The following is a 21,384-nucleotide window of genomic DNA, read 5'->3' as shown; positions in this document are numbered from 1 at the left end:
GAAACATCATTATCTGTGTAAATACAATTCATCCAGGGACCCAGGATAATCAAAAGTATAGGGAGTTGTGGTTTTCAGCTCTTAAAAATTTGTCACATTGATAAGCATTTAAAGAAAACTCATATTTCTTTAGCAACCTCAGATGGCTTAATAAAAGCAACTGATTTTGTGGGGAGGGTAGCAGGGAAATAGCGAATAGCAGGGAAATAGAGAAAGCAGGACACAGTGCCTAGGACCACCTAATTTCAAATCGATATTTCCATTCTGGAAATGTGTACAAGATACACATTCAAAGATATTTATGTCAGTGCTACTTAAAGTTGTTTTTTAAAATTGAAAACATTCTAAATGCTCCAGAATAGGAAAATATGTTTAAAAGTTGGGTTGCCATCAAAATATTTCAAAATCATTTTAATGACATGAGGAAATGCTTATGACATAATGTTAAATGAACAAAGGCAGGGCAGACACTTGGTTTTCGAGTAGCGTAGTGGCTCACACCTGTAATCTCAGCACTCTGGGAAGCTGAGGTGGGTGGATCACCCGAGGTCAGTAGTTCGAGACCAGCCTGGCCAACATGGTGAAACCCCGTCTCTACAGAAAATACAAAAATTAGCTGAGCATAATGGCAGATGCCTATAATCCCAGCTACTCAGGAGGCTGAGGAGGAAGAATCGCTTGAACCCGGGAAGCAGAGGTTGCAGTGAGCCGAGATCGTGCCGTTGTACTCCAGCCTGGGTGACAGAGCAAGACTCCATCTCAAAAAAAAAAAAAACCTCAAATCTCTGATGACATATAGTCAATGTATTTTTAAAGGCTGGAAGCAAATTTACCAAAATATTAATTGTGGTTTTCTTTGGGTGCTGGGAATATCGATAATCGATGTTTTCTCTTTTATACTCTGCTGTGTTTCCTACAGTAGATGTGTATTATAATATATGTTGTTATCAGAAAAAAATTATAAAGAAATGAAAGAATAAAAAAAACCTGTTTGGATCAAAATGTATGCTATAGATGAATAGATATATTGATGTGCATCGCTATATATGCAACAATTTAGACATATGAATGCTGAAAGTATGTATGTTTGACTAGATAGCACATGTTTCCAATACCGTTTAGCCACAGGTAGCCTAATGAGTCCCAGGGTTCACTGAGCAAAACATTGTAGAGCTAAAATCACCCCTCACACACAGTTGACAAGGTAGGATACCCCATGGGTGACGAAGCACCCATCAAAGGGGGTATGGAGAAGACTTGATTAGCAGTGCTGTTTTGTAAATAAATGTGAGTTAGTATCTTTGCTGTTGCCACAAGAATGAATCATTCTGGTTCACTTATGGGACTTTCGGGAGTCAAATTTATTTGAAAACATTCAATAAGTAAGTATATTTTTATTATAGCTGTGACTTGGACCCAGTTGCTGGTATCATGCCTATTTGCTTTGTGTATGTTATTCTTGCACTAAATTCCCTGGACTGATTTGTAAAATATTTGGATCTGAGAGTCCATACATTCTACTTTGGGCAATGAACAACAGCTACAAAATATGCATGCCATGGGTGCTACAGAATTGCTTAGGTGGTTTGGCTCATCTACTTTACTAGATTAAAAGAAAAATCCTTAAGTAGGCCTGTTTTGCCTGGGCTGTGTAAACTGGTGTCTTGGAAAACCTTTCCCTTTGGCTTGCAGGAGCAACACAATATTGGTCCTTACCATGCACGGCCTCCAGTTTGTTCTAGGTTAGTTCTCAGCCCTGCACTACCTGGTGGGCTGCTGGTTATCAGAGCTAATGATTCACATCTACAAATTCTCAGGGGCTTTGTGATTTTCATTTTTTAAAGGGAAACCATAGTAAAATTATAACTGCTCCACCTACCTACCTGGAAAATTTATTATTATAATAGTAATGTCTTTCACCCTCTTTCTGATCATTTTTCAATTATGTTGGCTCTGTTTCTTTTAGAGCAGTAATCGTCAACCTAGGCTGCACGTTAGAATCACCTGGGGAGCTTTAAAACCGTCAGTGCCTAGTGGTACCCTAAACTACTTCAACAGGAAACTCCAGCAGGACCCAGAAATCAGTATTTGTTAAAACTCCCCAGGTCGATTCTATTGCCACCAAATCCACTGTTTTAAAGGAATAGGTGATAAGCTTTTCTTTTCTTTGAGACAAGGTCTCACTCTGTCGCCCAGGCTGGAGTGCAGTGGCACAATACAGCTCACTGCAGCCTTACCCTCCTGGCCTCAAGCAATCCTCCCACCTCAGCCTCCCAAGTAGATAGGACTACAGGTGTGTACCACCACAACTGGCTACTTTTTGTATTTTTTGTAGAGACAGGGTTTCACCACATTGTCCCGGCTGGTCTAAAATCCCTGGGCTCAAGTGATCCACCTGTTTTAGCCTCACAAAGTGGTGGGATTACAGGCATGAGCCACTGCGCCTGGCCAGATGGTAAGCTTTTAAAAAAGCAGATTAGTGGTAGTGATGGTTGAACAATCTGAATGTACTTAACACTACTGAACTGTATACTTAAAAATGGTTAAGATGGTAAATTTTATGTTAGATGTACTTTATCACAATACGAAAATTTGGGAAAAAACAGATTAGGACACTCTAGATCTGTGCTGTCCAATACCACAGCCATTAGCCACATTTGGCTATCAAATGCTTGAAATATGGTTAGTTCAAATTGAGATAATAAATCAAGATAAGTGAAAAATACACACCAGATTTTGAAGGCTTATTGTGAATAAAACAATGTAAAATATTTCCACGAGTAATTTTTTTATATTGCTTACATGGAGACAGTATTTTTTATCTTTTAGGTTAAACAAAATTTATTAAAAATAATTTCCCTCTTTTAAAATGTTTAAAATGTGGTTATCACAATATATAAAATGACATATGTGGCCCCATTGTTTCTACTGGACAGCATTGCTCTAAATTTAAAACTAAACTAGCAGTCAATTAATTAAAAAGGATACGGTTAACATGGTAAATTTTATGTTACGTGTACTCTATCACAATATAAAAATTTGATGGCTCATGCCTGTGGTCCCGGATACTCAGGAGGCTGAGGCGGAGCATCACCTGAGCCCGGGAGTTCAAAGCTTCAATGAGCTATGATGGTGCCACTGCACTCTAGCCTGGGTGATAGAGCAAGAGCCTGGGTGATAGAGCAAGACCCTGTCTCTAAGGAAAAAAAAAATAACTTTTAGATTTCATTTTTTTCACACATATATTAATCACTTGGAGAATGAGAAAAAAATGTCAAGTACCTTGGGACCAGAGAGCCTATCCTAAACATGAAAACATGTAAAACACACAGAAATGCTTATTTTTTGAGTCCTCAGTGGTATATAAGCAGCTGCAGTGCCCCCATCATTAGGTGAAGGGGACTCAAGAACAGCTAAGTGGTAACCCTGGTCCAAGACATCTGAGCTAATATAATGATACCCCAACCCCGTGGTAACATCTTGGCTACTGAGGCATCTTGGTAAAGTCAATTCTTCATACCTCCCTTTCCTTGCAACTAGATTTGGATGATGATACAAAATATCCCTTTACACCTTCACTTAGATTTCGTGAGAATGGATGGGCTAGCAAAAAAAACCATTCTAATTTCTTAAAGTGAAACCTAATAGAGGAGTGAGCACCAGGCAATTTCCCATTCCCAGGTGGGCAGTGACCAGTAATGTCCAGCAGGATGTTAGATCACCTGCCCTACAGGAATACAGTCTTGCTTCCCAGTGGAAAAGGACGAAAGACCCCACGCACTTGGCTGAGCAACCTCAAGAAGGTGGTCTTTGGGGATTTAAGAGACTGACTCTCCCCTGACCCGGCTTTGAAGCCCCACCCTTTCCTAACCCAGCCACATCACTGCCAAGTTCACATCACATCCAGTCTCACTCTCTCTCGCATGTTGCAGGGGCTTCCCCTTACTCAGATCTAGAAATGGTTTTCATGCATGAAATACAGCCATAGCCCTGAGGCTTTAGGCAACAACCTGATAGGAGAGCCTAATTGCTAGTAGCAACTAATAACTCCTTCTCTACCCATAGTGTTATTTTTGTAATTGTCATCATCATCATTATTAATAATAATAGGGTTGAGGATGACCAGGTGACCTTACCTAGATGGTTGTTTCAACAAGACATGAATCACAGAAGGCACTTGCACTATAGTTACTCAGGGCCGGTTGCTCTGTTTTCATTTCAAGGTTGACTATTCTGGAGATTTCTTTACACCGTGGTGCATAGATTACCATCATGGGGAACCTGGCCAGGTTTGACATGTGCTTTAATTTGACCTCTTGTTGTTTCCTAGAACAAAGGCAGAGTTAGATCAAGAAGCCTTGATCAGTGGCAACCTGGCTACAGAAGCACATTTAATCATCCTGGATATGCAGGAAAATATTATCCAGGTGAGGAAAACAAACACCCAATCTGATCTGTCTGCCATGAATATGTTTACTAGAATTGAATAAGGACTTCTTAATGCAAAATTGTGAAAGACATAAATGTGATCACATAGTACCTTTTTTTAAAAAATGAAGTTGTGAATTTACTATTTGCAATAGTGTCTACCTTATAAATTTCACAGATGCCCAACATTCTTCTGGCTTCTTTGACTTAGGGCTTACTTGGAGAGGGTTAGGTGTTTGACAAACTGACCCTCTTGGTTAAATCTGTGTGAGTATGTACCAAGTTTATAATGTGGATGTTGGGCTTATAGTTTAGTATCTAGAACAGTAGTGGTAACTAGAATTCCTTCTGATGGGTCAACTCCAGTTGAATGAGGTCACTGTCAGATATGGGAGCTATGATTATGACTAGGCTAGGTAAAAAGAGTGCTAAATTTGATAAATGATGTCTTCTTTGGACTTAAATTGGTTAAGGAAAGTCATTTGTACCCTAAATTTGCCATCCCTGCTGTAGAAAAATATAGCTTTGTGCACTTTGTATCATACTAATTTTATCTTCTCTGTGATATTTCCACAAATTCCCAAGATGTCTAGGTAATAATGAGTTTTTAATTACCCTGAAAAATGAGTTCTTACATGTTTCCATTGAGAAGTCCTTCATTAGAGTAGGTCCAGGATTGCTTTTAGGGCTAGAAGAAATATTGTTGAAACACAGTGAAATCTTAATTCTCTAACTTTTAAATTGTCTAAAATCTAAGTAATCATATAAAAAATGAACACAAAAAGTATGTGATATTTTAGTTGACTTTGATATCTTTGATAACTTAAATGCTTGGTATCACATTCATCGTATCTTTATATAGCACAGTATTAGGTGCCAAATATCTATACTAGCCCTCAATTGTATTGGTGTTGTTAGTCCTTCTGTAGCTGATAAGCAAGCTTCTATTTAGAAACCTTGCTGCCACCAAGCAGCCCCTGTTGTACTGGGAAGCCCACAATTGTGTTTTGAATCCCATAAGGAGAGCTATGTCTTGTACACAAAGAAAGAACTTTCCAAAAGATGTGACCCAGGATGAGGGAGATGGGCCTTATCCCTTCATTTAGGCACCCAGAATTAGTTAGAAATCCCAAACTTATTGGAAGCATTGAAATAAAGCCATTTGGAAATAGGTCTTCCGTTCCCATGGTTAATGGATGATACCTGTGGTGGCTCACCAAACTCTTAAGACTCACCACTGGAGATGGAACATCAGCATTACTGAGCTAATTGTCAGGAACATCCAGTTCATTGGCACAGTGCAGGCATTCAATAATGCTGTTCTTCCATTCCCCCAGGCGAGCTCGGCTCTGGACTGTAAAGACAGCCTGCTGGGAGGTGTTCTGAGGGTGCTGGTGAATTCTCTGAACTGTGATCAGAGTACCACCTACCTGACTCACTGCTTTGCAACACTCCGTGCTCTCATCGCCAAGGTAAACATGGGATGCTTGTTTTCTTCCTCTTAGTTAAGAGTAAGATTCTCATCTAGCTCCACACTTCTCTCTTCAGGTGGACCCAAACTCACAGAGTGTATTAAGTGGCATCACAGTAAAGGTCTTAAGTCTCCCTAGGAAGAAAGCAGATGCCCTGATTCTGTGGGAAGCCACCATGTAGAGGAAAAACAGTGGCTCCCATACTTGAAATGTGGACCTAACTCTAGAAGTTTAAAACGGCCATTCACTGAAGGTCTATGACATGAGAGCAGAGATCAACTGAGTGACTTAGCAATTTCACTCTCTCTCTGTAAATCTCTGCTGAGTGAGATTAAATCCTCTATGTGACTCCCATTAGTCTTACAAAATGTCATGCCATAAAATGCCAGGAAGGTCAGAAATGAATTTCTCACAGCCTGAGGAATGAGGATTATCCTGGGGTAACATGCAGATTGTTTTTCCACTTATTTGTTTATTTATTTTAAGACTGAGTCTCGCTCTATCGCCCAGGCTGGAGTGCAGTGGTACCGTCTCAGCACACTGCAGCCTCTACCCCCAGGTTCAAGCAATTCTCGTACCTCAGCCTCCTGAGTATTGGGATGACAGGCATGTGCCATCACAGCCAGCTAATTCTTGTATTTTTAGTAGAGACAGGGTTTCACCATGTTGGCCAGGCTGCTCTCGAACTCCTGACCTCAAGTGATCCACCTCCCTCAGCCTCCCAAAGCGCTGGGATTACAGGCGTGAGCCCCCGTGCCTGGCCTATTTTTCCCTTTATTGAAGATCTCAGTTGGTGCCTTCTACATGAGGTCTTTTAAATTTAAAAAGTAAAATTCTTCTGCTCATCCTTATCAGGACCATTTTCTCTTTCTTCATCACCAATAAATTCCTAGGAACCCAGGAAACTCAGGTTTAATTCCATCACAGTTGTGATTTCACCAGTGAATGCAACCTGGCTCACAGTGCAGTTAATAACACAGCTCTGACCTTAGCTGGACACTTCATAATTAAATCTCAAGTCTATTCCATTGCTTAAATTCATCTTCTGATTCACATAGCTCATTATCTTTGTGGAGTAATGCATTAACTCCTCTCGGCTTTTTGCTTGTCCAAATGGACATTTGCATATTTCAACGGTCCGGAAATTGTATCAAAGTGCCAAGTGATGCCTAATGGCCTCTTATGTCTCTCCTAGTTTGGAGACTTACTCTTCGAAGAGGAGGTGGAACAGTGTTTCGACCTGTGTCACCAAGTCCTGCACCACTGCAGCAGCAGCATGGATGTCACCCGGAGCCAAGCCTGTGCCACCCTTTACCTCCTCATGAGGTTCAGTTTTGGAGCCACCAGTGTAAGAGTTCAAACCAGCTGAGTGACCTTGAGTCAGTAGAGAAAATTGATGCAAAGTATCAGCTGAGAAAAAGACATGAGGAAATTTTGCATTATTTCAGTTTACTTCTGTCCTATGAGAAAGAAAGAATTGAGTATGTAGATAGATAGCAGCTTCCGTTTTAATTTGCATGTAAAAGTGAATTCATTAGATAAATGCAGTGGTCTCTATTAGTATGTTTCTAAAATAGAAAGCCAGGGGCCGGAAGTGATGGCTTTTGCCTATAATCCCAGCACTTTGGGAGGCCGAGGCGGGTGGATCACTTGAAGTCAGGAATTCAAGACTAGCCTGTCCAACATGGTGAAATCCTGTCTCTACTAAAAATACAAAAATAGCCAGACGTATTGGTGCATGCCTGTAATCCCAGCTACTTGGGAGGCTGAGGCAGGAGAATCGCTTGAACCTGGGAGGCAGATATTGCAGTGAGCCGAGATTGCCCCATTGTACTCCAACCTGGGCAACAGAGTGAGACTCCATCTCAAAAAAATAATAATAAAATAAAATAACCAGGTGCAGTGGCTCATGTCTGTAATCCCAGCACTTTGGGAGGCCAAGGCAGGCAGATCATATGAGGCCAGAAGCTCAAGACCAGCCTGGCCACCATGGCGAAACCCCCATCTCTACAATATAAAAAATAAGCCGGGTGTGGTGGCATGCACTCATAGTCTTAGCTACTTGGGAGGCTGAGGCATGAGAATCGCTTGAACCCAGGAGGCAGAGGTTGCAGTGAGCCAAGATTGTGCCACTGTATTCCAGCCTGAGACCCTGTCTCAAGAAAAAATAAAATAAAATAAAGAAAGAAATGGAAGAATATTTTAGATTAAAAGTTATCATCTGTGGGGGGAAAAATACAATAGACAGGTTAGAATTCAGAGGAGTGTTTCCTGTTTCTAAATTCTGACTAGCTAGTGCCAGAATGACCTATGGGAGAGATTTTTAAATGATCAGTGTCATTCAACCTTAGTTTTATTTTAATATTTTATTTATATATTTATTTATTTATTGAAACAGTGTCTTACTCTGTCACCCAGGCTGGAGTGTAGTGGCACAATCATAGCTCACTGCAGCCTTCAACTCCTGGGCTCGAGTGATCCTCCAGCTTCAGCCTCCCATGTAGTAACTGGGATTATAGGCACAAGCCACCTTACCCAGTTAATTTTTTTTTTTTTTTTTTTTTTTTTTTGCATTTTTGTTGAGACAGGGTCTTGCTGCGTGCTCAGGCTGGTCTAGAACCCTTGAGCTCAAGTGATCTTCCCTCCTCAGCCCCCCAAAGTACTGAGATTATAGGCATGAGCCACCCTGCCTAGCCAAGACTTGAGTTTTATTCAAAGCTACGAAGACTTTGGAGTTCAGCTTTATTATAGAACAGTCAAGTTTGCTTTAGTTTGTCTAGATTTTGATGGATTCTTTGGAATTTCCATTTGTGGCCATGTTAATAAGTATGCTCAAGTAATGTGGAAGGATAAATTGGCCCATGGAAGAAAGTCAGCCTCCTCCAAATATATTAGGGATGATTATTTAAATGCCTTCAGGATATTCCTCAGGGGACCTTGAGATAGCCATGTTTTTCCATGGGCCTGTAAAGAAAGAAGACACAAAACCTTGTTGCTTACACAGAGTTCAAAATCTCAGAAATGCTGGCCGCCGAAGTCCCCTTATTTATTTATTTAGAGACAGGGTCTCGCTCTGTCACTGTGGCTGGAATGCAGTGGCGAAATCTTGGCCCACTGCAACCTCTGCCTACCAGGTTTAAGCGATTCTCCTCCCTCAGCCTCCTGAGTAGCTGGAATTACAGTTGTCCACCACCATGCCCAGCTAATTTTTGTATTTTTAGTAGAGATGGGGTTTTGCTGTGTTGCCCAGGCTGGTCTTGAACTCCTGACCTCAAGTGATCCACCCTCCTTGGCCTCCCAAAGTGCTAGGAGGCCGAGCCAGAAGTCCCTTTCTTTAAATAAACTTTACATAAAGTCCCAAGAAGAGACTCTTGGCACAAAAGAATATAACATATTCTTGGACCCAACTGTATAAGAATCTTCCAGCTTGCAGCACAAAGGCAGCCCAGTCCTCAATGAAAGTTTAAAGGGAGCCTGACAGATTTATGTGAGAGCAATGTCCATTTAAACCATTTAAACAACAATATGAATCTTGTGCAAAGTGTAGCTCCCATTTCATTGAGAGAAGAGGAAATGATTAAGAGAGGGGTAGAGGAAACACTGAGGAGTTGTGTCTGGCCATGCTGCTTTCAGTTATCTACTGCTAAGTGCATCTTATTTATTTCATCTTTTTTTTTTTTTTTTTTCACTGATGCAGAACTTTGCAAGAGTAAAGATGCAAGTAACCATGTCGCTGGCATCTTTGGTGGGCAGAGCACCAGACTTTAATGAAGAGCACCTGAGAAGATCCCTGAGGACAATTTTGGCCTATTCAGAAGAGGACACGGCCATGCAGATGACTCCTTTTCCCACCCAGGTACGCCAAAGCACATACCTTGTCTCATACATGAGTCTTGGGTCTGCCACCTATTATGTATGTATGTATGTATGTACATATATATGCAATTTATATATAAATATACTTATATAACATTTGCAAGTATTTATTGTCCAATATGCATGTGCTCTCAGCACTATGAGAGGTTTTAAAAAGAAATACATCCACCACTGTCCCCAGTCTCAATATGCTAACAGTCTGTTTGGAATGCTCAGTATCAACACAATTAGGAGGCAGTACAAGACAAATGATACATAAGTGCCAACTGTGTGGTCAGGAACTAAATGCTATGTAAGGTTAGAGGAAGAGAGGTCGTGATCAATAAACAGTCTGGTGGCCAGGAAAGCCTGCGAGGAGGGATAAGATTAAAGGCTGGGGTAGGATTCAGTTAGGCAGGGAAAAAGTGAGGGGGAAATTGTGAGTAGTTGAAAGAATGCATTATTTGTGTCTGAAGGGTTGGTAAAGGGACCAACTTGTCTGGTGAGGGGTAAGGAAGGGCCGAGTCTGAGAGAGCTTGTAAACAAGGTTGTCCTAAGGAAACTTGTAAGGACAGTAATCTCTTCCGTGTCCATTACAATGACCATGGAACTCTAGCCTGTCCCATTTATCTTTTAACTCCAGCTCCTAGCCTGCTCTGTGGTAGGGTCTTAATTAAGTGAGAATAAATGAATGAATGTTTTCTTTTGTTCCCTTAGTCTGAGAACCCTATTTCCAGAATCTATTTTGCCCTCTCAGGCAATGTTGCATCCTCATTCTCAGAACCTTTTTTCTTCCTCTACATCACATCCTTCCTCTCTCATTTCATCTTGACCATACTCCTTTAATTTCATCATTTGTGTAGAGTTATTCACCAACAAGACCAATCAAAATATGGGCAGTTTAATAAAGGCCTTCAGTGCCTTCACTCAGTGAAATGACTTTAGCGGTAGAAATTTTAGGAGCCATGACAAGCTGGCAGAGGGGAAGGGGGCTAAGATAACATTCTATGACTGGGTCACCTGCCAGGGTCTATAGATCAAGTCATAGTCTCTCATTGTTTTGTACTGCAGGCTCCGCTGGACCTCCACTGTTGGCTTTTGTAATTAAGAATAATGGTTACAAGAGATCGTAAAATCTCTGAAGCCCTGGGAAGATCCAGGAGGCTTCTGAGACATGGAACTCAAGCTGAGGTCCTAAACTGTTTCCTACTTGGTATAAAAAGCCCTGATATTCCTGAATAGAGTTTATAACTTTTCAGGTTACAAATAACTGAAACTGGTTCAAACTCATTTAAACAAAAATGTTGGAGATAGAAATAGTATGAGGATTCAGGCAGATTTATGAATCTCAAGGGCCAACACACATCCAGGTCTCATAAGCACCTTGGCTGGCGAAGATGAAAACTATAGAGTCAGGTCTGGATGACTCCGCCACCCCTAGTTTCTGCTGCCCTCCGATCCAACCCTTCCCATGGCTTCCCCTTGCATTTCAATGTAATCCTAGCTCTTCACATGGGACTACAAAGCTAAGATTATTTTGAGGCTTACACTTTTTGCAGGTGGAGGAACTTCTCTGTAATCTGAATAGCATCTTATATGACACGGTGAAAATGAGGGAGTTTCAGGAAGATCCTGAGATGCTTATGGATCTCATGTACAGGTAAGCTTTCCTGACACACTCAAGGGGCATCACTTGGGGGTCGAGGATTTGTCACTGTGGAGTTCTTACTTATGTAATGATCACAGCTAACATGGATATAGTGGTTTGGATGATTGCCAAATAATATATAGAAATTAAACATTCAGCGTAGGTTAATTCATATGTAAGTTTTCAGAAGGATCTCCCTAATTTAAAGTGAGGCATTATTTAATAACACTATCTTCTACTTGCCACGGAATCAGAGAAAAGAATAATGAACTGTTATTGGAATTATTTTCTGTATGGCTTTTTTCCAATTATATTCAGACATACATATATAGTTTTACTTTAGATTTTTTATGCATAGTTTAAAACTTGGTCTTCCAGTCCTTGTTCAGGAGAAATTACTTACAGAGGCAAAATTGTCCAGATGCAACATCATAACAAAGTGCAATACTTTCTTGTCTTCTGTTTTATTTTGACAGAAAGGAAAGAAAAGGCAGAAAATTGCCTGAGAGCCATTAAAATAGACATCATGTTATCAAGTATTTTTTCCCTGTAAGGCTTTTACTAAGTACTATTTCTTGGAGGTCAGCACAGCTTAAACATGGAATAAAAATAGTTGGACTAATAAACGTTTTCTTCTCTCTCGTTTTCTGGAAATGTAGGGCAAAATCTCAGGTGGAGGGGTGCGGAGAACTCTGGGGGAGAAAAAAAGAAAAGGTCACACAAAGTAGAAGAAGAGTGTCATTAACCCACTGTCCTCAAAACTACTTCTCAATCTGTCTGCAGAATTGCCAAGAGTTACCAGGCATCTCCTGATCTGCGGCTGACCTGGCTCCAGAACATGGCAGAGAAACACACCAAGAAGAAATGCTACACGGAGGCCGCCATGTGCCTGGTGCACGCTGCTGCGTTAGTAGCTGAGTATTTGAGCATGCTGGAGGACCACAGCTACCTGCCCGTGGGCAGTGTCAGCTTCCAGGTAGGGTGTGTGCAGCTTTTTCCTTAGAGCAGTGGTTCTCAACTGGGGCGATTTTGTCCCCCAGCCCTGGGGACATTTGGCAATGTCTAGATACATTTTTCACAGGTTATCACAACTGGGGTGGGTGGGTAGGTGCTACTGGCATCTGACTGGTAGAAGCCAGGATGCTGCTAAACATTCTGCAAGAGGAGAGCTCCCCCAACAAACAATTATCTGGCCCCAAATGTCTGTAGTGCTAAGGTTGAAAAATCCCAAGTTCATACATTATATTTACCTCTTCTAATTGCTTTCCCATCGTCGTTGGGTTTTGTTTTTTTAATTATTGTTTACAGTAATGGCACCTAGCCATTATTAATAGCACTTTAGGGAGACATTTGCAAACACTTTCACATGCATGGCTTCATTTGAACCTCCCCGTAAAGCTGTGAAGCAGCTAGGTAGGGAAAGTGTTATTACTCCCACTTCACAGATGAGAGAACTGAGAGAGCAACTTTTCTAAGGTCATTTAAACTCTTTTTCAAAGATTGTAGTTGACACAGTATACTGACATCTGTGAAAGTTTGGAAAACATTGGATAAATGATTTTCCTCCTGGCCCATTCATCTGATTCCACTCTCCAACTTTGGAGGGGCCCACTCTCCAATCCAAAATCAACAAAAAATCAAATTGACCTGAGAAGGGAAACAAAAGGCTGAATCAGTACCCTTAGGATAAGCTGAAAATTACCCACAGTTGGCAAAGGGAAATTGTCTGCCAGACCTAAAAGCTGGCTCAGATGGGGAAGCTCAGTGGCCACTTAAAGTGTTCTTACTGAATAGTTTAATACAGCCTTTAGAGAGAGAGAAAATAAAAAAGCACAATGTTGGGTACTTTTTTTGTAAGAGGCAAATTTGTAGAGATGACCATCCCTGAAACCGTGAACAATATAGCTATAGTAATAGAGTGTTTTTCAAGCCAGACTCACGAAGTCATTTACAAGGGTTTGTATTATTCTTGTTTGAATTTACATGGCTGATTTTATGAAAGGCTTTGTTCTTGTTATTGTTCTTCAACACAATTTTGTGATGTTGTGTGAACCAGAAAGAAAGAACAATTCAAAGTAGCTTTCCCAGGCCTAGAGAATAAGTCACCAAAACTACGCTGGTGGAGCCAGGAGCTTCTCGTTTCCCAGAACGCAGCAAAGCTGGGTATTGCCTCCTGTGAATAACTCCTCCTTTCTTATGGTCCTCAAGAACAAAAATAGTTATTCTGTCATTTCATGCTTGGCAAATGAATTTTCTTCCTAATTCAGAAATGTTTGTTATAAAAGCTGATAATTAAATCTCATCCAAAAGCGTAAAAATAACAACTGATTTCAAATCACATAAAAGTGCACAAGGAAGTTATATGAGTGATTTTAGATGTATCTGCTTCTTTTCTCAAATTTATTTTGACTATTTGATACTATCAACAATAAATATTATAGTACTCCTCTTTCAATTCCCAGGAAATTGTAAGATTTAGCCCTTCATATTGTTTCATTTACTAAACTAATTTATAATTCTTTTTTTCCTTTTTCCTGTGACTATATTTGATTTAATATTTATCACTTAAATATCAATTGCATTTCATTATTGACTTTTATATTTAGTAAGCCTTACTGTCCTAATTTTACCTAGAATTCAATGGATTTGCTAACAATGACATGCCAAAGTGAGACAGAATTATTATTACACAATCAACAGAAACATCCCACATTATCCCAACAGGGGGGCATACAGCCCTATCTGTTCACATATCTTTATCCATTGATTCCTTCTTTTAGAGAATATTGAATACTTATTCTATCCTCATGAACGTTACATTCTAACCAGAGAGATACTGTATAACTAATTATTCCAGTCTTTATTCAGTTATAATTATGAGAAATACTGTTAAAAAGAGGCACAAAATATTGTGAGCATTTATGGTCCAGGCCCTGTGAGTTGGGGAAGGGTGAGGAAGTTGAAAAGGAAGGCAGAAGAAACTGAAGTGTGAGGGCTTCATGATGTACAGGAGGCAATGAGTTAGGTGTTCTCAGCTACAGAAGAGAAGCCAAATTATATTAATGTGTATGAGTGAATTCGTATTTCTCTCAAATGAGACATACCAAATCAATTTGGAAATGTAGCTGGCAAGTGAAAGAACACCCAACCCAGACTGACAGAAGGTAAAAATGGAATTTATCAGCCTGTATGAGGGACGTGAGCCTGGAGTAGCACCTGCCATACTGGACCCAGGGGCCCAAACAATGTCAGCAGATCTCAGTGTCATCACCATTTCCCACCTCTGCCATCTGTCGTGTCAGCTTCATTCTTCACAGCCTTCCCACACCACAGTTTAGGTTTACATCTCTAGGTTCAAGCCTAGGAGAGAAGAGAGATGCCTCCTTTCTAGCAGTTGCAGAGAAAGCCTCAGTGCATCTTATTGATCCTGTTCAGGTCCTGTGCTCATCCCTGAACCAGCCATAGTGGCCAGAGAAATAGAGTGCTCTGATTGACCCAGGGCCACAGGTCCACACCTGGAGTTATGGGTGATTTCTTCGAGGAAAGAATTCTAGACAGCATTAACAACAGACGTCCAGTGTTGATTTTGCAAATGCTCTTTGCTTTGATTTTCAACCTTGTTCTGCTCCAATGAAATTGAGCTTTTGGAAAAGATTGATAAGCTAGAGATAAATAAATATGTGCAAGGAAAATAACTTTGAGGTCACTGAATTCCAGGAAACTGAGATCACTGAAATTCTGTGTCCCAGAGTGCGATATTTATTTCACAACTGTAGATATGGACACATTCTTAGATACTGCTGTTACTTGTACCTCCCTGATTCTGAAGCCAAGAAAGTCTGCAGAATCCTTTTCCTCTGACTACAGCTAATGAGGCTACATAGCTTCAAATCTGTTCCTCTAATGTGGAAAATTGCATACAATTCTAATAGTATCCTGGGTTATTAAATGCTTTCAATTGAATTTCTTGGACCTTCTGTTGTCACAGAAACATCGTAATATATAGGCCAGGTTTGGAAGAAAGAGTGGCCACAAGGACTGGCCACTTGAAAGCCTCCTCCTATAATCCTAAAACTATGTTACAGTATTGCATGTGAAGGGATAGGGCTATCTGTGACAACTATGGACTGATTGATTGCTAAGGCTGATTCACTTGCTCTTGTTACCAGGCCAGAAGGCTAACAGCTTTTAGTTCACAAGCCAACTCTGCTCAGTTAGTAGCGGCTGACTGAAGCACTATGCTGAAGAATTTTGAGACTATATCCAAGCTCTGGGGAAAAGTACTATAGTTGATTAGTTATGCCCACCATGATTACAGCCATAGGAAGGAGTGGCATGTGTGCCACCTGTTTGTAATTCCTAAACTGGGAAGGTTTCCCATTTCTTCTCTTTTCCATATGCATTTCTTCCATAGCTGTGAGCTAAGAATGATTCTTGACCTGTCACGTATTCACTGCCAGGGCCAGTGCTAGGGTGAGGAGGCACTCACCCTCAGGGTCAAGCAGGTACCAGATCAGTACTTCCATGGCCCTAAAAGCAAGGACCTCTCTAAATTTTATGTCTTGGATTTCTTTTTTTTTTTTTTTTTTTTTTTTTTTGAGACGGAGTCTGGCTCTGTGGCCCAGGCTGGAGTGCTGTGGCCGGATCTCAGCTCACTGCAAGCTCCGCCTCCCGGGTTCACGCCATTCTCCTGCCTCAGCCTCCCAGTAGCTGGGACTACAGGCGCCGCTACCTCGCCCGGCTAGTTTTTTGTAGTTTTTAGTAGAGACGGGGTTTCACCGTGTTAGCCAGGATGGTCTCGATCTCCTGACCTCGTGATCCGCCCGTCTCGGCCTCCCAAAGTGCTGGGATTACAGGCTTGAGCCACCGCGCCCGGCTATGTCTTGGATTTCTTACTTTTTTCACCCTGACCATGGTCTCTGCATGCTCTGCTAGAGGATCTAAATGCAATGTTTTTATAAAGGAAAAAATGCATGGAAACTAAATGTTCAGGAAGACACACACACACACACACACACACACACACACACACACCCCACACACACAGTAACTGCTGCAATGCCATGAAAACTTCCCTAATGAAGACAGCCTCGCTTGCTGTTGTCGTATGTCATGGCTATTTATCTGAAAGTCAACTCCAGAGTAGAAACATACTTCAGAAAAACACCACTGGAAGGCAGAGGTCCGCTCGGTGAAACGGGGAGTCTGGTTAGTGTTAATTGGCCTTTGCCTTTTGAAAACCAAGACACCAGCCCTGTGTCCCTTAGGGTTGTTTCACTAAAGTAACTCAGCTGTTGTGACATTGAGGTAATTGTCCTTTCTATGAAATCTCCTAATGGTTAAAAAGAAAAACGTGAGGTTTGAAGACCAGTTGCTCAGTGTGCCCCTTCTAAATGAATGGCAGACTGATACTCTTGGGGTAGAGTTACAGACCTCATTTAGTCACAGCCTTGGTAAGGATCTGCACACCAGCTTCCTGCTTTCCCCGTTCTGGGTTCCTGTGGTCTCTTACTAGTCTGGTCGCCCTGTTCTCTAGGCTTATACTGTGGTCTCTTTCAGAATATTTCTTCCAATGTGCTGGAGGAGTCTGTGGTCTCTGATGACACCCTGTCACCTGACGAGGATGGGGTGTGCGCAGGCCAGTACTTCACCGAGAGTGGCCTGGTGGGCCTCCTGGAGCAGGCTGCAGAGCTCTTCAGCACGGTCAGTACCCAGAGGGCATCCCGGGGCCTGGCCTCCCACACTCCAGCTGGACTTGGGGTGCTGGGAACACCTGGTCTTAATGGCCCAGTCAGCCCCACTCCCTGAGGACACATGCCAGGGTGTGCAGGGCAGGGGATGGGCCTGGGGAGGACTTTGATGTATGCAAATTGCATGAGCTCCCCAAGGGAGCTGAGACAGCCTTTCATCACAGTGCTGGTCTGGGCTTCACTGCATGCTCATTGGCTGGGCAGCAGTTTCACAGTATTATTTCCATTTAATAGGGGTGGGACTAAGCCACAGAGAGGTGAAATGGCTTGCCCAGTGTTACACAATAAATGATGAGGCATGTTTTCACTCCCTCATTTTTCCTCTCAGAGAAAAAAAAAAATAGGGAGGAACCACTGAGAGGAGAGAGAAGGAATACACAGTGTCTTCCCTCCCAGCCACTGTACAGTCTGAAGGATCATCACAGACCAGGACCAGCTTCCAGAAATGTGGGCACAGAAACCACTGAGACTCGTCTGGTTAACTTAATCTGGATCTAAATACTCCTAGTATATATACTAGAAAAATATATAGAGAGGTGAAGTCACTGAGATTCAGGGCAAAGAGGAAACACTGTTGTCTCTTTTCTTTTCTTTTTTCTTTTTGTGTTTTTGATACAGAGTCTCGCTGTGTCACCCAGGCTGTAGTGCAGTGGTGCAATCACAGCTGACTGCAGCCTCTGCCTCCAGGATTCAAGCAACTCTCCTGCCTCAGCCTCCTGAGTAGCTGGGATTACAGGCGTACACCACCACACCCAGCTAATTTTTTGTATTTTTAGTGGAGACAGGATTTCACCCTGATGGCCAGGCTGGTCTCAAACTCCTGGCCTCAAGTGATCTGCCCACCTTGGCCTCCCAAAGTGCTGGAACTACAGGTGTGAGCCACCACGCCCACCTGTTTTTCATTTTAATAATCTCCTTCCTCCTTTAAATTTTAAGCCAAGAAAGTATTCGATACTTTCCTATATTTAGCTGACTCAATTTTGTTTTCATCTATACTATACTCATCCTTATTTTCCAGTTTTTATTTCCAAGTTTCCTGTCTACGATTTTATGTATTTTAATTACTGTTTTAACTATCTTCTCTCTATTCCTGCTTTCCTTTTCAGGATTCAGAAAATGTTTAATATACTCTCATTTTTCCTCAAACTCAAGAAAATGAATTAGAATCCTACTAACTCTCTGGAGGCATACATTTAGCATCTGGCTAGAGGAGGACCTCTGATGAAATTTAAATATACTAAAACTGCCTTTCTGAATTGCTGTTAGTCCTTGCTACCAAACTTCTCTCCTGTTTTTGGTTTTTGTTTTGTTTTGTTTTTGTTTTCATTTTTGAGGCAGAGTCTTGCCTTGTCACCCATGCTGGAGTGCAGTGATGCAGTCTTGGCTCACTATAGCTCCAACCTCCTGGGCTCAAGCCATCTTCCCACCTCAGCCTCCCAAGTAACTGGGACTACAGGAGCATACTACCACACCTGGCTGATTTTTAAATTTTTTGTAGACATGGGGTCTCCCTGTGTTGTCTAGGATGATCTAAACTTCAGGGTTCAAGTGATCCTCCTGCCTCAGCCTCCCAAAGTGCTGGGATCACAGGCATGAGCCACTGCACTCAGCCAGTACTTTTTTTTTTTCCCCCAAGAGCTCTTCTCCCTACTTATCACCATACAGGACTACTTAGCGAGGTGTCTAGTTTTGAAGGCTACCACTGTCCCAAAAATGCTCAGATACCCGCCTCTTGCCCTGTAAAATACTGTGATACAACAATAAATTCACTCTCCAGCACATTGTTTGGGCAATGACCTCTGGTTGCTCTTCTTACGTTTCCAGTGGATTAAATTCTCTCTGATGCTCTTCTCCTCTTTCCAAGGGAGGCTTATATGAGACAGTTAACGAGGTCTACAAGCTGGTCATCCCCATCCTAGAAGCACATCGAGAATTCCGGAAGCTGACACTCACTCACAGCAAGCTGCAGAGGGCCTTCGACAGCATTGTGAACAAGGTAGCGGGGGGAGGCTGGCTGGCAGGTCCTGTTACCTGGTGGCAGATGGCCCTATCCTACAGATGCTTAGCCATTCTTCCTCTCCAGGGAGTGATTTACCTTTAGCACATTGCTTTTGCTCTCACCTGTCAAACAGAAGAGGGCTGGAATTCCTCTAACAGAGGACCAAAATTCCAAATGTGAAAACATACAGCTTAAATTACTTTATAACCAGGAAATGTAAGAAATTTTTAAGTTTACTTAAAAGAAGGCCCAGGAATCTTTCATGGGATTTCTTTTGTTGTTACTCTGAAGTTTATTCCATAAGCATTAATTTTTTTAAGGAGTAATTTCTGTTTACATCAGCCACAGGAGTCAAATGCTTTGTTAACACAACGAAAGACCCCTGCGCTTTGCAACTCAGTGGCTCCTCAGAATGGCATAACTAAAGAGAGCTTTTTATATTTTGTTCCTCAGGATCATAAGAGAATGTTTGGAACCTACTTCCGAGTTGGTTTCTTTGGATCCAAATTTGGGGATTTGGATGAACAAGAATTTGTTTACAAAGAGCCTGCAATTACCAAGCTTCCTGAGATCTCACATAGACTAGAGGTAAGAAAAGTGATTCTGTGTGCTTGACCTGGTACACTTTACAAAAACAAGTTAGAGTGGGTCATTACCAAAAATAAACAGAGTTATGAATTCATCATTGATCTCTACGTAAAGTTTTCCCCTTTGCATTTATAAAAGGCAAAGTAGAAAGGTATTAGGTGAGATCATGAGGTGATGTAAGATTTTAATAGTTTTTCCCTAAAACTCTGTGTATGCTTTTCACAGTTTGTAATTTTATATGGTGAATATTTATTTTCAAGTCTGTGCAAAATTCAATGGAGGTCATGTGCTTTCTTATCACCCTTTCCAAATGTTAGTATTTTATACTAGTAGATAGAGAGTAATAGAGTTTTTCAACGTGAAGTTTACCATCTTGACTTTGAAGTAATCTAGCCAAATGACTGAATCACCCCTAGATAATGGTGAGGCCATCCTTTAGGTATCACTGGATGGCACCTGGGGTCATTCTGATTTGGAGCTACTCGGCAGTAGCCATACCATGGGCAGTGGCCGGCCCAGCTCTAACCTGCCAGTGACATTTGGTCCACAATATAACAGAAAAGTGTAGCATGTCATTAGAAGCAAAGCTGAAAGCATGGAGAAAAAGAGAAACAGCCTAGAGAAAGGTCAGGACAAAGGAAACACAGGTTGTAAGGGCCAAACACTAAGAACTCAGTCAAAGGTGCCTCCCCGAAAAAACCTTCTCAAGCACATTTGGGGATTGGGATGAAAAGGAATTTGTTTACAAAGAGCCTGCAATTACCAAGCAGGACTGGGGTCCTTTGAACTGCTCACAGTTAACCAAAGATTCACTCCTTGGGTTTCATTGCTTTGAATTTGTGCCCTCCTATGAGTGTAAAACTTAAAACGTTTGTGTTGCCTAATGACTTCTTACACTCTCCATCCATGCAAAAAAAGACGAGAAGGTTTATCCTCACTTGACTCAAAGAAGCCATTGCCCAGAGTGGCTGGGTGAGTTCCCCCAAAACTGTTTAGCACATGAGAAAAAGAGCGAGCAATTGACCCAGACCACTTGGTTCCCTATATTGTTTCCCCTACTTAGAATTAGAGGTATATATTTTATCTTCTTGTGCACTGTGATTTGCCACAATATGGGAAGCCTGGTGACCTCTAAGTTCCCAGGGTACAGAAGGCGAGAAGTAAAGAGTGTGATACCCCAGGAGATACCTCAGCAAATACAGTGATATTAGCTGAATTAGAGGCCAAGCATACATCTTATAGGGAAGCATATACCAGTTGACAGTGCTATTTTTATTTTTGTCTTAGGAAATGCTGAACTTTGCTCATTAGCTCAGAGGGACTCTCAATAATCAGTGAGCATCATTCTACTGTGTACTTGTTCCAAACTTACTTCACTTCCAAGAAGACGAAGAGTTGTATGATGTTAAAATAACCTTTATAAACTGTTGGTTCTTCTTACCTAGGCATTTTATGGTCAATGTTTTGGTGCAGAATTTGTGGAAGTGATTAAAGACTCCACTCCTGTGGACAAAACCAAGTTGGATCCTAACAAGGTATTAAAAAATTTACAAAAAATAACCGTCACGCCCTAAATCCCTTCATTCTCTACCCAAGAATACATAATGATCTCATCTATCTGGACTCTCCAAGTCACTGAATGCA

General features: G+C 41.5%; 1 protein-coding gene across 6 annotated transcripts in view; it reads left to right on the top strand.

Annotated features, from left to right (window-relative positions):
- DOCK8 (dedicator of cytokinesis 8) overlaps window positions 1–21,384 on the top strand; it is a 238,921-nt gene that overhangs the window by 196,024 nt on the left and 21,513 nt on the right. For 5 of the 6 annotated variants that reach the window (XM_023213218.3, XM_023213224.2, XM_023213221.3 and 2 more), the window contains 10 exons: window positions 4,331–4,427; window positions 5,766–5,900; window positions 7,096–7,248; window positions 9,598–9,756; window positions 11,315–11,415; window positions 12,187–12,379; window positions 16,963–17,106; window positions 19,018–19,149; window positions 19,606–19,740; window positions 21,186–21,275. In XM_023213218.3, the coding sequence (XP_023068986.1) occupies window positions 4,331–4,427; window positions 5,766–5,900; window positions 7,096–7,248; window positions 9,598–9,756; window positions 11,315–11,415; window positions 12,187–12,379; window positions 16,963–17,106; window positions 19,018–19,149; window positions 19,606–19,740; window positions 21,186–21,275 (1,339 nt within the window). The remainder of the gene's footprint in view (window positions 1–4,330; window positions 4,428–5,765; window positions 5,901–7,095; window positions 7,249–9,597; window positions 9,757–11,314; window positions 11,416–12,186; window positions 12,380–16,962; window positions 17,107–19,017; window positions 19,150–19,605; window positions 19,741–21,185; window positions 21,276–21,384) is intronic. The other variant, XM_023213223.3, reaches the window with a different exon arrangement.

The sequence above is a fragment of the Piliocolobus tephrosceles genome, chromosome 14 (assembly GCF_002776525.5).
Source record: "Piliocolobus tephrosceles isolate RC106 chromosome 14, ASM277652v3, whole genome shotgun sequence".
In the NCBI taxonomy this organism is placed as follows: Eukaryota; Metazoa; Chordata; class Mammalia; order Primates; family Cercopithecidae; genus Piliocolobus; species Piliocolobus tephrosceles.
This window is presented reverse-complemented; position numbering and strand designations above follow the sequence as displayed.